At 57.6% G+C, this 12932-nt stretch overlaps 2 protein-coding genes across 2 annotated transcripts in view; both read right to left on the bottom strand.

Moving 5' to 3' along the window:
• Positions 1–685: 685 nt before the first annotated feature.
• Positions 686–5350, bottom strand: LOC309404031 (H2.0-like homeobox protein; the record flags this gene model as incomplete). The annotated part of the gene is made up of 4 exons (XM_081998373.1): positions 686–2611; positions 3422–3606; positions 4028–4207; positions 4792–5350. The coding sequence occupies 4 exons, from the start codon at positions 5348–5350 to the stop codon at positions 2267–2269; spliced, it is 1269 nt and encodes a 422-aa protein (XP_081854499.1). The 3' UTR covers positions 686–2266.
• Positions 5351–12889: 7539 nt separating this feature from the next.
• HLX (H2.0 like homeobox) overlaps positions 12890–12932 on the bottom strand; it is a gene marked incomplete at both ends in the record, with an annotated part of 3115 nt that continues 3072 nt past the window's right edge. Inside the window, one exon of the mRNA XM_081998596.1 lies at positions 12890–12919. Within this exon, the coding sequence (XP_081854722.1) occupies positions 12890–12919 (30 nt within the window). The remainder of the gene's footprint in view (positions 12920–12932) is intronic.

Here is a 12932-nt window from a genome sequence, read left to right as displayed (position 1 = left end):
ATTTCGTCGACGAACGGCGATTGAGCTGCCTGCAAGTCACGATACTGACGCGACATTTTCCCGCAGAAATTTAACAGGAACTGCAGCCTCGCAGGACCGGGCAAACTCCCTTCCCAGCTGAGACGGGCACAAATTGCCCCATCCGCGCATCTTTGCTCAAACTCGTTTTCGTGGGTTTGCTTCTACCTGCCCGAGGACGTGCACCACGGGAGCAATAGGGGAGTTTTTTCTTTTTTTCACTATTACTGCGGGGGCGGGGGGAATACATATATATTTAACCCTCCCTGCTCCATCGCTTGGCCATAGCCGCAGCCCGAGGTGCACGGAGCACCGAAGGCTGGGGGCAAAGGGGCGGGGGGGGAAGGGGAAGGAATTTTATCCCAGCTCTTTTCGTTTGGATCTGAGCGTCTTTCGCCGTAGCCTGAGTCTCACCAGTGTTATTTCCCCCCGCCTTTTACCTCGTTATCTTCAAAAGGTGCCATAAAGGCGCTGCCCCTGCTCCCTCCCCGACCCGGGTCCGGGCGGGCATTGCTCTCCCGTTATTTGGGGAAGCCGGGGAGGGTCACAGATTCCTCTAACCCAAGGGAAGAGAAACTCTCGCCCGATGCCCTTTTCCTTTCTCATTTGAGAAGAGCCACCTCAAGCCCCTCTCTCCCGCGTGGGTTAGTCCTTAGGGAACAAAACCAAGAGGCAGACAAATCCCCGCGTGCCTGTGAGCCGCCCCGCCGTGATTTATCGGGGATGAAACAGTCACATCTCGCTGGACATCTGTCCCGCGGCTTCCCCGTGCCTTCAGGGGAAAGTTAAACCCGCGTCTTCTCCCCGGCAAACCCCCCCACCCCAATCCCGGGGGATTTCTCGCTCAGGCCCTCGGGAAAGCAGCAGGCGAGGCCAGGCTGGAATTTTTCGGTCCTTCGCCTTATTTCTCTGTCTCCCCGTTCTTGCTTAACGCTGTCAGGCACCCAGCGCCCACCGGCCCAGCGCCTGCCCCTGCCTTAGCCTCCCTGGACAGAACGAGGCCTCCCCCGCGCCCCGGGAGGAGCCGAGCACCGAGCACCCACGACGACGAACCCGCGCGGAGCCCAGCCTGGACCCCACGAGAGCACCCCAGGCCGCCGTGCCCGCCCCCACCGCCCACAGCCCCAGCACAGCCCCGCGGGGTTTCGCTCTCCCGTCCGTCGCCGTGGCCCGATCCCGCGCATAGCGCCTGCGTGACGTCACAGTGCGCGCCCCCGCCCTGGACGGCAGAAGCCACGCTATGACGTCACGGAGCACGACCTCCTCACCCCTCCGCGGGGGCTTGCGGGGAGGCGCACGGCAAAGCGGAGCGACAGCAAAGCGAAGCAAAGAGGCCTCCCCGCATCCCCGCATCCGAAAACGGCCCCGCCGGCCCTTGGCAGCGCCTCTGAGAGTGGCGGGGCGTCAGGCAGTCCAGTCCTGCCTGGCGTTGAAACCCGAAAGCCACCTCGCAAGATACGCCTACATATGTGCGCACACGCGGATCTACAACCGTGACGGGCACCTTTCCCACCGAGGCAGAATTTTGCGTCATCAGATCCGGTCCTTGACATCGCCTTCGTTAGAGAGGGAAGAGGGAAAGGAATAAAATAAAATAAAATAAAATAAAATAAAATAAAATAAAATAAAATAAAATAAAATAAAATAGGCGAGGAGGCTGCCTCGGGAGGCTTTCCAGGCGACGACAGACAGTGGCTGACACCGAGGGGGCGAGGGAAGCTGGGGCCGCCTCGCTAGCCCTCTCCCCGGGTCAACAGACTGACGTGGTTACAAACCATAGCAAACATTTTATTTACAGGAGATAGAGATATATATATATTCATATATTTTGTCAGTGCAGTATTTCTTGGCCGGATTATTCGAAGCAACACGTTGCAACCGATGAGGACATTGGCAAAATACTTCACATTGTAAATTGTTGGGGGGTCTTTTTTTGGGGGGGGAAGGAGGGAGGGGCGGGAGGAGGGAGGGATTTCGGAGCGCGTTGTCGGAGTCCCTCGCTCGGGTTTTCCTAGAGAGGACAAGGGACGGGAGACGGAGAATAAAATAAAAATTTAAAAATAAAAAAGAAGAAAACCCCAGAGAAATCCCACTCTCCTGCCTGCTCCCCGGCCCCTCGCCCCGGGCCAGGCCGGGCGCTGGCGGGAGCTGCCCGGTGCCATGCCGGCCTCGCCGCGCTCCCGGGGCGGAGGGAGGGAGATAAATTAGCGAGCAGGTCCCGGGCGCGGGGGCCGCGGGGCCGCCCCGTCTATAGGCCGCTCGGCGGCTCGGGGCTGGCGGCGGCAGCGGGCGGCGGCGGGGAGGAGAGACCGGCGCTGCCGGGGGACGGGCCGAGCCCGGCGGCAGGACGGCTCCGCTCGGCGCCCTCAGTCCGTTCCGTGTCGCTGGGGGCCATGTCGAGGGAATCGGCATCGCTGCTGTCACTGTCGCCCTCGGAGCGGCTGGGGCTGCGCTCCGGCTCCCCGACGGCGGCGGCGGCTCGCTGGGCCGCCGGCTCCCGCTCCGGCTCCGGCGGCGGCTCCTTGTCCTTCTGGGCCTGCGCCTCCTTGGAGTGCCGCCATTTCATCCGCCGGTTCTGGAACCACACCTTCACCTGCGGCCGCGCCGCCCTCAGGCGGGAGGCACGGCCAGCACGGCGCACCGCACCGCGCACCGCACCGCGCACCGCCTGGCCCTAACGCCTGCCACCGGGGAGGGCAGCAAGGGGAGAAGAAGAGGTGCCGTCCTCACCTCCCTCTGCCTACGCCCTTAGACGACTAAGGTGGCTTTATTTTTTTTCCCCCCTTTCTCCTTCTATTTCGCGTGTTTAAATAAACGCCTCCCCCCGTTTTTGTTTTTTGGTTTGTTTGTTTGTTTGTTTTTCTCTCTCTTTCTACTTCTTCTTCCAGGAAACCAACTCTTGCTCAAGAAACCACAGCGTTATACAATTCCGTGCGCTGCGGGCCCTCAATAGTGGAATCATTACAGAGTGGCGTTTAATGATTCCGTTTGAAGAAGAGTTTTCACTTCCCCAAAACTAAGGATTTCACAACGCGGGGAGAGATTTAGAAAAAAAAAAAAAAGGGACACACACACATTAAAAATAGTGTGTTCGTTTCTACTTCCTTTGACCTAAACTGCCTCCTACAGCGGGTTGCACTTCAGTAAAGCGCATGCTGGTGATCTGCCCCGGCCCCGCTCGGCCTGCTCCGCCGTGGCCCAAACAAAGGCGCAAGTTCTGCGCCGGGCCGCCAAATCCCGCGGAACCTGCGCGCAGGAGAGGCTCGGGGAGGGGTCCCGCTTCTCAGCCAGCCCCGCCGAAGATTAAGGAAGGGAAAACGCTTTGCGACATCCCCCCCCCCCCCGCCCCGGTATCCCTCTAAACTGGAAGTAAGATTTGAAATAAACCCGAAGCAGTTCTTACTTGAGCATCTGTCAGCCCCAGCATCGCCGCCAGTTGCTTTCTGTCCGGTTTGGTGACATATTTCTGGATTTCGAAACGTTTTTCTAAACCTTTCCTCTGCAGGTTGGAAAAAACAGCCCTGGACCAGGAGCGTTTCCTCTTGTACGTCTGGGGCAGTGTGTCCTTGGTTAAAACCGCGTACGGGCCTGGGGGGGAGAAAAACGGGGGGAGGGAGAGAGGGAGACGGCGTTACTAATGTCGATGCCCGAAAGGGAGCCTTAAATCGATCAAAATTCCAGCTGGACTGCCGGCTGGGTACGAGCCCTGTCAGCCTGTGCTTCCTCGGGCAAGGATGGAGCGGGTTTTGCGTTTGCACCCGAACTTCTTCCTCTCCCCACCTCCCCGCTCCCTTCTCTCTCGGCCCAAGTAGGATTTTGGTACTAGATGGTATGGGTCCTCCGGGTCGGGCCCTTTAGCCGGCTCTTCCTCCCCGCCCCATGCAGCCCGGCTTTCGCCCAAAATCTGAGCCTCGCTAGAAAAACCTAACGCCCTGGCCTTTCAAAAAGGGCCCGGCGAGTCCCTCCGGGACTGTGCCACGGGGGAGGGTCGACGAGGGACGAAATGTACCTGGAAAAGTGTCTTGAAACTGGTGCTGAACTGAGCTCCTTGGGTTTGTGTTTAAGGGACCGAGAATAGCAGAGGCCTCGTTAATGGGGTCTAGAGACGCGAAGAACTGGCCGGCGGAAGGCTGCAAGTTGGGGAGATGAACCCCAGTTTGGCGGCTGGTAGTTAATAAGGAGGTCAGATCTGTGAGCACAGGAACAAGGAGAGCTCTGTTATACCGCGGTCGAAACTGACACCCCGGTACGTTCCGGGGGAACAGGGCGGCCGCCCCCTCGGCCCCTGGGGCTCTCCGGGAGCGAGGCGGCCGTGCCCCAGCCATCAGACACCCGCCGGTACACTTACCCCCTTGGGCAGGACATTTACACGCCGCGGGGAGGGGAAGGGGGAGATGGATTGCAGCGAAAGCCTTTAAAACGGGCCGTGCCCCCTGGGGCAAAGTCCCGGGCCCGCTTTGGGAAGCAGAGGACGCTCCATTCGCTATTTTTACGCTATCGCTATTTTTCCCGGCGGCTCAAGTCCCGTGCCGCGGGCTGCCGCCGTGCGTGCGGCGGGGGGGGACAACGACTATTTTAGTGAGCGCTATTAGAAACTCGGATTTATAAAGCTTTTCTTTTTTTTTTTTACATAATAACTGTTTTCTCGGCTAGATGGAAAAGTTTTCAAATGGCGGGTATATTCGCTAAAAAAAAATCATAATCATGATAATAAAATAAATGAGAGAGCACCGAGCGCGCTAGCACGGAAAGCGGACGAGCCCGTTTCTCTACCTCTCAGCGTGTTGCCTTCCTTGACTTTGGGGTCAAACTCCGCCGACAAAATGCGGTCGATGCCGAATTTCAGGTCCTTGCTGGCGGGCGCCGGCGCCGAGCCGTGCGTGTGGCCGCCCGGTAACCGGGCGGGGGCCGGGGCACCTCCGCCGCTCGCCGCCGCCGCGGGAGACCGGTGCTGCGTGGGGCGGTGGTGGTGGGAGTGGTAGGCGGCGGAGAGCGGCGAGAGGCGCGGCGGGAAGGCGGCGGGGGCGTCGGGGGCCACGACGGGCGTGGGCCGGAGCGGCGAAGCGGTGGCGTGGAAAGGGCCGCCGTGATGGACGGCTCCCAACGCCGCCGGCATCCCGGTGCCGGGACCTCCGGGCAGGCTGTCGGAGGGTCCTCCCGCCGCCTCTCCGCCGGCGTGGAGGATGTCGGCGATGCAGAAGGACGGCTTCTTCGCCGCCGCGGCCTCCAGCGGGAAGCAACCGCCTGCTGCCGGTCCCGATGCAGAGCAATACGCCGCCGACCACAAGCTGAAGTTGGAGGCGTAGAAAGGAGCCAGCCCGGCCGTGTACATCCTGCCCGGGCAGGGGAGGGGACGCGCCGCTCCGCAGCTCAGCTCCCGGGTGCGCACCGCGGAGCTGCCCGCTGCCCCGGGCGCATGGGGAGGGATGGCCGGGAGGGGGTAGAGGCAGCTGGCGGAGAGCTTGGCGGATGGGGTGGGGGCAACCAACCAACCCCACCCCCTCCCCCAAAAAATCAACCCAAACGAAGACAAAAAAGAAAAGGAAAAAGTCTCCAAAACCCACGGCGAGACGGAGAGCGCGAGCGGGCGAGGAGCGGTGCAAACAAAACAAACCCAAACCAAACCCCCTTTCCTCGCACTGGGGGGAAAAAAAAACGCAAACCAACACACCAATATCCACCCCTCCCCAAAACTTTCTCTGGCAGCGACACTCCCGGCTCCGGAGCAGCCCTCGCTCTCTCCCCACGCCCAATCCGCGATCCGCGGGGCCGGGCAGCACCGCCCGCCGACACGCCCACGCAGGGCCGGGTCGTGGGTACGGGCCACCGCGCCGTCAGCGCGCAACTGCGCGCTGACGGCGCGGTGGCCCGTACCCACGACCCTCTGACCGGCCCGATTTGCCCCACAAGTTACCCCTCCTTACATACCCCCTCCCCATCTCCTTAAATTCCCCCCTCGACTTTGAAATCCGCCCCCCCCCCGCGCCCCAAACCAGCGCAAGGGCGCGGCGCTTGTCGCCGCGATTTCCAAAAGTTTGAAAAAAACGCGCAGGAAAATCCTTCCCGAGTGGAGGCAGGTCCGTCCTCTTGGAAACGATTCCCAAGGAAATGTGTTTCCTTCCCGGATAAATGAGCCTGGGAGAGTCTGGAAGAAAATGAGTCTATGCTCATGCACGCAACATGTGGGTTTGTGTCAGTTCCGAGCTATTCTGGGCCCAGGACACGTTGGATCCTGCATTAGCAACCACTAATTAATTAATCGTATCTTGTCGACAATGACATTTTATAGATTTTTACCGTGTTCTGCAGCCCGGTGGCCGCGTCTGCTTGCATACCATTTTCACCTGAAGGACTAGTTTGTAATTTTGCAAACTTTTGACAACGGACTTAATTTTTTTTTTTTTTTTTTTTAGAATACGATCATAAGCTACATTCGCTGCAATCATTTAGGGACCAATTTATCAAAGCGTCTTTTGCCCTTTTTTCCTCCCTTCTACCATCCACATTTGCCCCGACCTGAATCTGAAAAAACTCCACCCCATTTCTTTAATTTTAGTTTTCATACAAGTGAACCAGTCACTGCCGTTTCGAGCAGTATCCCGGCTCGGATGATTGCAGGTTTGCTTTGATTTTGTTTCAAAAAATATGATATTATTATGGTTTTTTTTTTTTTTTTCCCCGAATAGTTTCCCAAATTCTGAAGGTTTTCGGGGAACCGCCAGAAAGGCAAACTGTTTTTCTTTCGCCAGGTATGAAGGCGTAGCTTCTGGGTGAATATTGAAACCACCTGCGAGGGAGAGCGAACGCGTTTCGCAGTCACAGCCCTGAGCAAGGGGAAAGGTGAGGTGGGTTCCCCTGAAAAAGCCAGGCATCGCTTCGCTTCGCTTTGTATTAACGAGGCGAAACCAAAAAAAAAAGACGAGCTGGCTTTTCCTTTGCCTTGAATCTTTCCCCCCAACCCTTCACACACACACACGAGCCGAGCTCCAAGCCCCTTTGCTCTCAAATTCGGATCAAACGACGCCGGTGACTGCGGCGCTTCCAGCGCCGGGCAGAGCCGCGCCGCCGGCCCGCCTGAGGGGAGGGCAACGAAGGCTGCGCTGCCCGCTGCCGCCGGGCTGCCAGCCGCCCCCCAGTCGTTGCTGCCTTCGCCGTTGATGCCCATACCGTTGCTGTGCCAGGCCGGGGCTGCTCGCCAGGCCGTCAGCGGGAAGGAAAAAAACAAAACAAAACAAAACAAAACAAAACACCACGGTGTGGGGTTCTTTTTTGTTATTGTTGTTGGTTTTGTTTTTTTTTTTAGGAGCTCATTTCAGAGCTCCGCTGGCTTCGCTGCCGCGCAGCGCCCGGCGATGAGCAGCACCGGACGGAAGCGCCCGTTTGGGGGTGGGGGGGTGTCCCCCGGGTCAGCCCCGACCCGGGGGCACTGCCGGTGCCCAGGATCCCGCTGATCCCGCGCGCAAAGAGGCGCTTCTTCCGCGCTGTCGTCCCGCGGAGGGTCCAATAACCCGAAAGGAATCATTAAAGGCGTCTCACGAAAGGACTTGACCCCCGGGCTGGGCCTCGGGAGGGCGAGGGAGCTGCGGAGCCTCGAGGGCAGGTGCCTTCCCGGGGCCCAACCGCTCCGCGCCCGGTTCGGCAGCGCTGCGCCCCCGCGCATCCTCCGCGGGTGAAACCAGGAGCACCTGCCTCCCTCCCCGTCCCAGGCGGCTCCCTCTCCCGGGGGACAGGGCTGTCCCCTCTCCCCAGAGGCCTTCGCAGGCCTCCCTGCCCGCGCAGCCTCCCCCCGCGGCCGGGGGGCTGCGCGGCTGCGGGGCCGGGGGAGGCGGCAGCCCCTCCTCCCCGCGCAAGGAGGGAGCAGGCTGCAGGAAACCCGGGGCTCGCTGCAGTCCAGGTCATCTCCTGTTTTTTGAGAGGTTCCAACTCGGACTAAATGAGCGGATGTGCCTGCGAGATTTGTCCCAAAATAGAAGCGGCTTTAGTATTTTAGGATACAGCAGAAATCCTTATTTCTTCCGGAGAAAAACTTCATAATGAGCGCGAGCACTTCCCTTTTCAATATTTGTGCAACTTTATCTCGACCAGCAAGTTGCTTTGGTGACGCAAATCCGCCCTTGTGTATTGCAACTACAAAAATAAATGCAAGGAAATCAATTCCCTTCTAGCAATGAAAACATAAATATACAGCTGCGACTTTCCCCTTTAATCTTGCTTTCCGAGGGACTCGAGAAGGAGGCGAATGAACTGCGCAGGCAGGAGCGATGCTCTTTTTTATTATATTTTTTTTAAGAATGGAGTCTCGAAGGACTTTTATTCCCCCCTCCCCCGAGGCCGACAAAGGAGTTGGGAAAAAAAAAAAAAGTTTTTACGAGGGGAAAACAGAAGGGCTGCAGCTCCCCGTCCCCACTCGCGGGCATCCCGGAAAGGGTCGGGCCCTGCCTGCCCGCGCCCCACGGGAAGGACGGGCCTCTCTTTCGGCTATCCCTGTCCCCTCGAGCTCCCCGTCCTCGCGTGGAACTGCGGGCAGGAGATCGAGAACCACGGACCTTGCCAGAGTACTCACAGCCGGAGCCTCCGGCTGCCTCCCCACGCAGCCCAGCCGGCAGCAAGACCTCAGCGATGCCCGTCCCCACGCGGGCTGTTCACCCGCCCCACGGACCCCGCTGCGCGTTCGGCCCCCCCCCGTCACCGCGACCAGCGCTCGGCGTCCCGGCCGCGCTCTCGCCGGGGGGTGCGCGCCCCCAAGCCTGCCCGGGACGCCGCCGCCGCCGTCCACGCGCAACGCGACCGGGCGCTGGGCGCCTTGCCTGTTGGCATTCAGCCTTATACATGCCGTTCGGTTTATGCCTATATCTGTATATAAAAACATATATATGTAACACATAAAGAGTTTTAAAACCCGCCTCGCTCTCTAGCAGCACTTTTAAACCTCCTTGCAAGGCCTCCAGGGAGATGCTTTGCCCCGAGGTCGCTGCTGTGTGTGTGTCCCCACCCCGCCCCCGGGGTCCCACCGAACCGCCCTGCCCGCGGCCCGCGCTGCGCAGCGCCGAGCACCCGGCTCGGCCACGCCCCTGGCCCCGCCCCCGGCCCCGCCCGGCCCAGCCCCAAAGCCCGTTCTCTGTCGCCACCTGCCGAGCGGGCGGCCCCCCCTCCCTCCGCAAGGCACCCCCGGGACTCGGCTCTCCCCTCCAAATTCCCCCGCTCCCGGGTCCCTGCGAGCAAGGAGCAAGCAAATTTTAGGAGCCGTGCGCAAAAATTCCTACTACAACCACCGATTCCCCCCCCCACAAAAAACCCAAACCCAAAGCTCGCAGCTGCAGGGCGGGCAGGAGCGTTTTTGCCGATTGCCGGGGGATTTGCTGCCGGTGCTTCCCCAGCACCGCCCCGGGAAACCGGGACGGCGGCAGCGGGGCCGCCGAATCTGACGGCAGGCCGAGCCCCCCCCGCGGCCGCGCAGCTGGAGGCAGGGCCGCAGGCGTGCGGACTTCCCGCAGCCGGGCAGCGGTTTCTTATCTGAAACGCTCAGCAAAAGCGCGGGGGCTGCAGGCGGGAACGCCCAGAACCGCAACCGAATTAAGTGACTAAGCTGGTCAACTCCTCGACATTTCCTTTCTGTTGTTTCACGCGTTTTTTTTAGTGGAGAACCTGTGTCAGTAAGTAACGACCGCTGTTACGTCATTTGCTGAGCGTAAGCGCCTGACAGGACCTGGGTTCCCGTGGGGTGGGGCAGGATTTCAAGTCTCCCGCGGGTGCGTTTGCGCGGGTGTTTCAGGCTGGGTCAGGGTGTGCTTTTGGAGGGAATCCCCTGAGCCTGACCACCTGCAGCTTTGGAGAGGTCTCGGGGCGGGGGGGGAGGCACAAGCAGGCATCCCTGATGGGAATTGAGTCCGCAAGGCACGCTAAAGTTACTCTGATACAAAATCTCTCCGAAATGCCAACTACGGGTGTTTGAAAACTTCATGGGGTTTTCTGCCCGTGAGCAGTCCCGAGAACTGTCCCTACGTTATAGCAGAAGAGGTCCCACTGAACCGGTCCGTGCGTCAGAGCGGATCAAACCCCGAGGCTCCCAGCTCCAGGGGCAGCACGCCAGCCACCGGGCTGGAGACTTGTTCTCACACTTGAACGTTTGTGCTCTGCGTCTTTCTTTCAACTGCTGGTCTGATGAAATACCTTCGATCATGTGAAGCTGACGGGTTCCAACCGGAGAGAATTTTTGCATTCTCCCAAATGCCACGTGGTCCCTCAAGTCCCTTCAGACAACGCGGGGACCTGAAAACACCGATTCCCCTTTGCCTCCAGTGTCTGGCTCAGAGATCTGGGATGTGGGAGGGCACTGCGTCTTTCCACAGCCATTTGCAGAGAAACATCCCTTCTTTTTTTCTTTTTTTTCTTCTTTTTTTTTTTTTGCATGAAGAGCTGCAGATAAATAAATCTTAAAGAAGGGTCAGGGTAATAAATAGCAGTTGGGAAGAAGCGCCTTTCCGCAGCCCCGGGAAAGGAGGCCGCGTGCTGAGGAGCAGCAGGGTCAGGACGGTCCCTTCCTCGAGGTTTCGTATGGGTTAGAGCAGGCAGGTCCTGCCCACTGTGCTGGCTTTCCTGAAGCCCATTTTTAGGCATCTGGTGCTGTGCTGGGAGCCAGGCACTGTGAGCCTGGAACGCTGTAACGCTTTAAGCTCCTCTACATTGAAGTGCGAGTCTCCCACACCCGCTCCATCCCTGCCTGCCTGTTCCCATCCCCAGGGATGCCAAACTGTAGAAAAATTAACTCTGCCGGTAAGAAAAGTTCTTTTGCTGCCATAGTTCCCCAAACTAACTTCTTTATCATGTGGATAGCCAGGGTGAGGGAGCTGGGGGAAGCACGCATTTGGGGAGGGTGGGAGGGTGGCAGGACCGCTGTTGACCCTCTTCTAAGTCCGCTGTAACCTCTCACAAGGTCACCCCTTAATTTAAGTGCCGCCTCTTGGAGCTACTTCCTGCAGTCTAAAATGGGTCCTTCTTGCATGGGAAGAGCCTGAGTTTCCTTACATTTCCGTCGGCATCACCGATTTCATAGGTTACTCCACCTTCACATCGCGGTCGGAGTGTGATCTGCTTGCAGAGGGAGTTATCATCGGTTAGCTGCGATTTTCCAGGCCACACCAACACCGAGGTCTGCAGAGGGCTGGTCTGCAATTAACCCCCCTCCGGCTGATTAGAGGCGACGTGACACGCAGAAGTGCTGACCTCCCGCTCTAATGTGCGGCCGCCGCTGAGAGAAGCATTCGCGTGCACGCGCCGGGTTTAGTTCGCACAGCTCGCAGCGACTGAAAACAAGCGTCGCCGCGTAAAATGGAAGGGGATTCAACTCCCGGCGCAGAAGGATCATTCGTGGGTGTTTCCTAAATCTGTCAGGAGAGTATAACTACACCCATTTTCAGCTGAGACCCAAAGGGGCAGCTCCTTAGCTGAGGCAAACTGCTGCTGTTGAGGACAGGCTCAGGATGTTGCAGTGCAAGTAACATATTTAGGGGCAAGTATGGCTGGAAGCTGAATGGGGGAATTTTTTATTCCCGTAGCAGGTCATCGCCCCTATGGTTTGGTCAGAGCAATCCCATCTTTTTCTACAAAACCAAGCTGATGCGCTAGGCCCGCTGCCCCTCCAGCCGCAGCGCGTCAAAGTCACTGCGCAGAAAAGCCGTTCAATACCGACGAAGGAAATAATACTAATAACTGCCTAATAAAAGTTTTAGAAAGGAACGGTTTCCTCCTTCTTGCCAACAGCGGTCAAGAATGTGGGCAAGCTGGAAATAAAGCTATCAGAATGCAGCTGTATAAAAGGCAAAATCAACCCCTGAAGGAAGTCAAGTTTCTAGAATGAAATTACTCTGTAAAACTCATCTGGATTTGAAAACAGTTATTATTTTTCTTCCAACCCTCCTTTCATATTCTAAGTGGACTTAAACGCAGTAGGTACACATCGGTCCAGCCTTAAAACCAGCTCTTTCCTTGCTATTAGCATATATAAGATCCCAGCAGAATAATGCCATCACGGCCATTAAAAAAAAAATCCCATTTTAATCCTTTTCACCCAAGGGAGATGCCTTCTGGTGAATACCAAATGGAAGTGCCAGTCAGAGAAGTTTTACAGTCTAATAAACAAGCGTGCCAGATTATACAGCATGTACATAGCACCCTCCGGACCTGCTTCCCTCACTGGAACCCAATCCGCCCTAAACGAAGCCCAGCCATCGCTTCTCAGCTCCACGAGCAGCTCCACCAGGTCTTGGAAGACCCAGGTCCCCTCCCGGTGGAACACCCAGGAGGGTGGGGAGATGGTCTTGGAGCTGAGCAGCGCGGCGTAAGGTATCCCCTTCCTAGCTGCGGGTCTGGGATGCTGCCTACAGCAATAGCCGCTCCTCCGCGCCTTCGGCAAATGGAAACAAAAACAGAAGCGGCACAGTCAACGGAGCAACGCAGCAGATGGGGGAAGTCATTTCCTACTGATACCTCTAACACATCATTTTATATCTCGATGCCTGGGATCTGGTTACTCTTATCTTAGCCAAAAGACTGCAGCGGTCGTAAAATGTATTTTGCTTTTATTTCTTCTAGAAAACTTTATCATGAGATTTCGATTATCTGCCCTGCAGCAGTGAATTCCAAAGGTTCATTATCTCCTGTGCCTGCATTCACTGTCCGCATTTTTTGCCTTCTAATTTCTCAGTTAGCTCCTTGAGGCATCCGTTCACTCCGGAGTTGTGAAATGGAGAGAAAAAAAGGCAAGGCTCACCATTTTTTCCTTTCGTTTGTCACCATATCGAACCCAAACGTTTACCCTTGCCCCCCGGATGTATACAAGCTTTTCCAAGCCAAGGCATTCTCTTTCTCCCAGCTAAGCAATCCACTTCATTTTGAAGCCACGCTGAACGGTAACA

Source organism: Phaethon aethereus (assembly GCF_964289735.1).
Source record: "Phaethon aethereus genome assembly, chromosome: 3".
Classification (NCBI taxonomy): domain Eukaryota; kingdom Metazoa; phylum Chordata; class Aves; order Phaethontiformes; family Phaethontidae; genus Phaethon; species Phaethon aethereus.
Note: the sequence above shows the minus strand (reverse complement) of the source record. Positions and strands in the feature narration are given on the sequence as shown.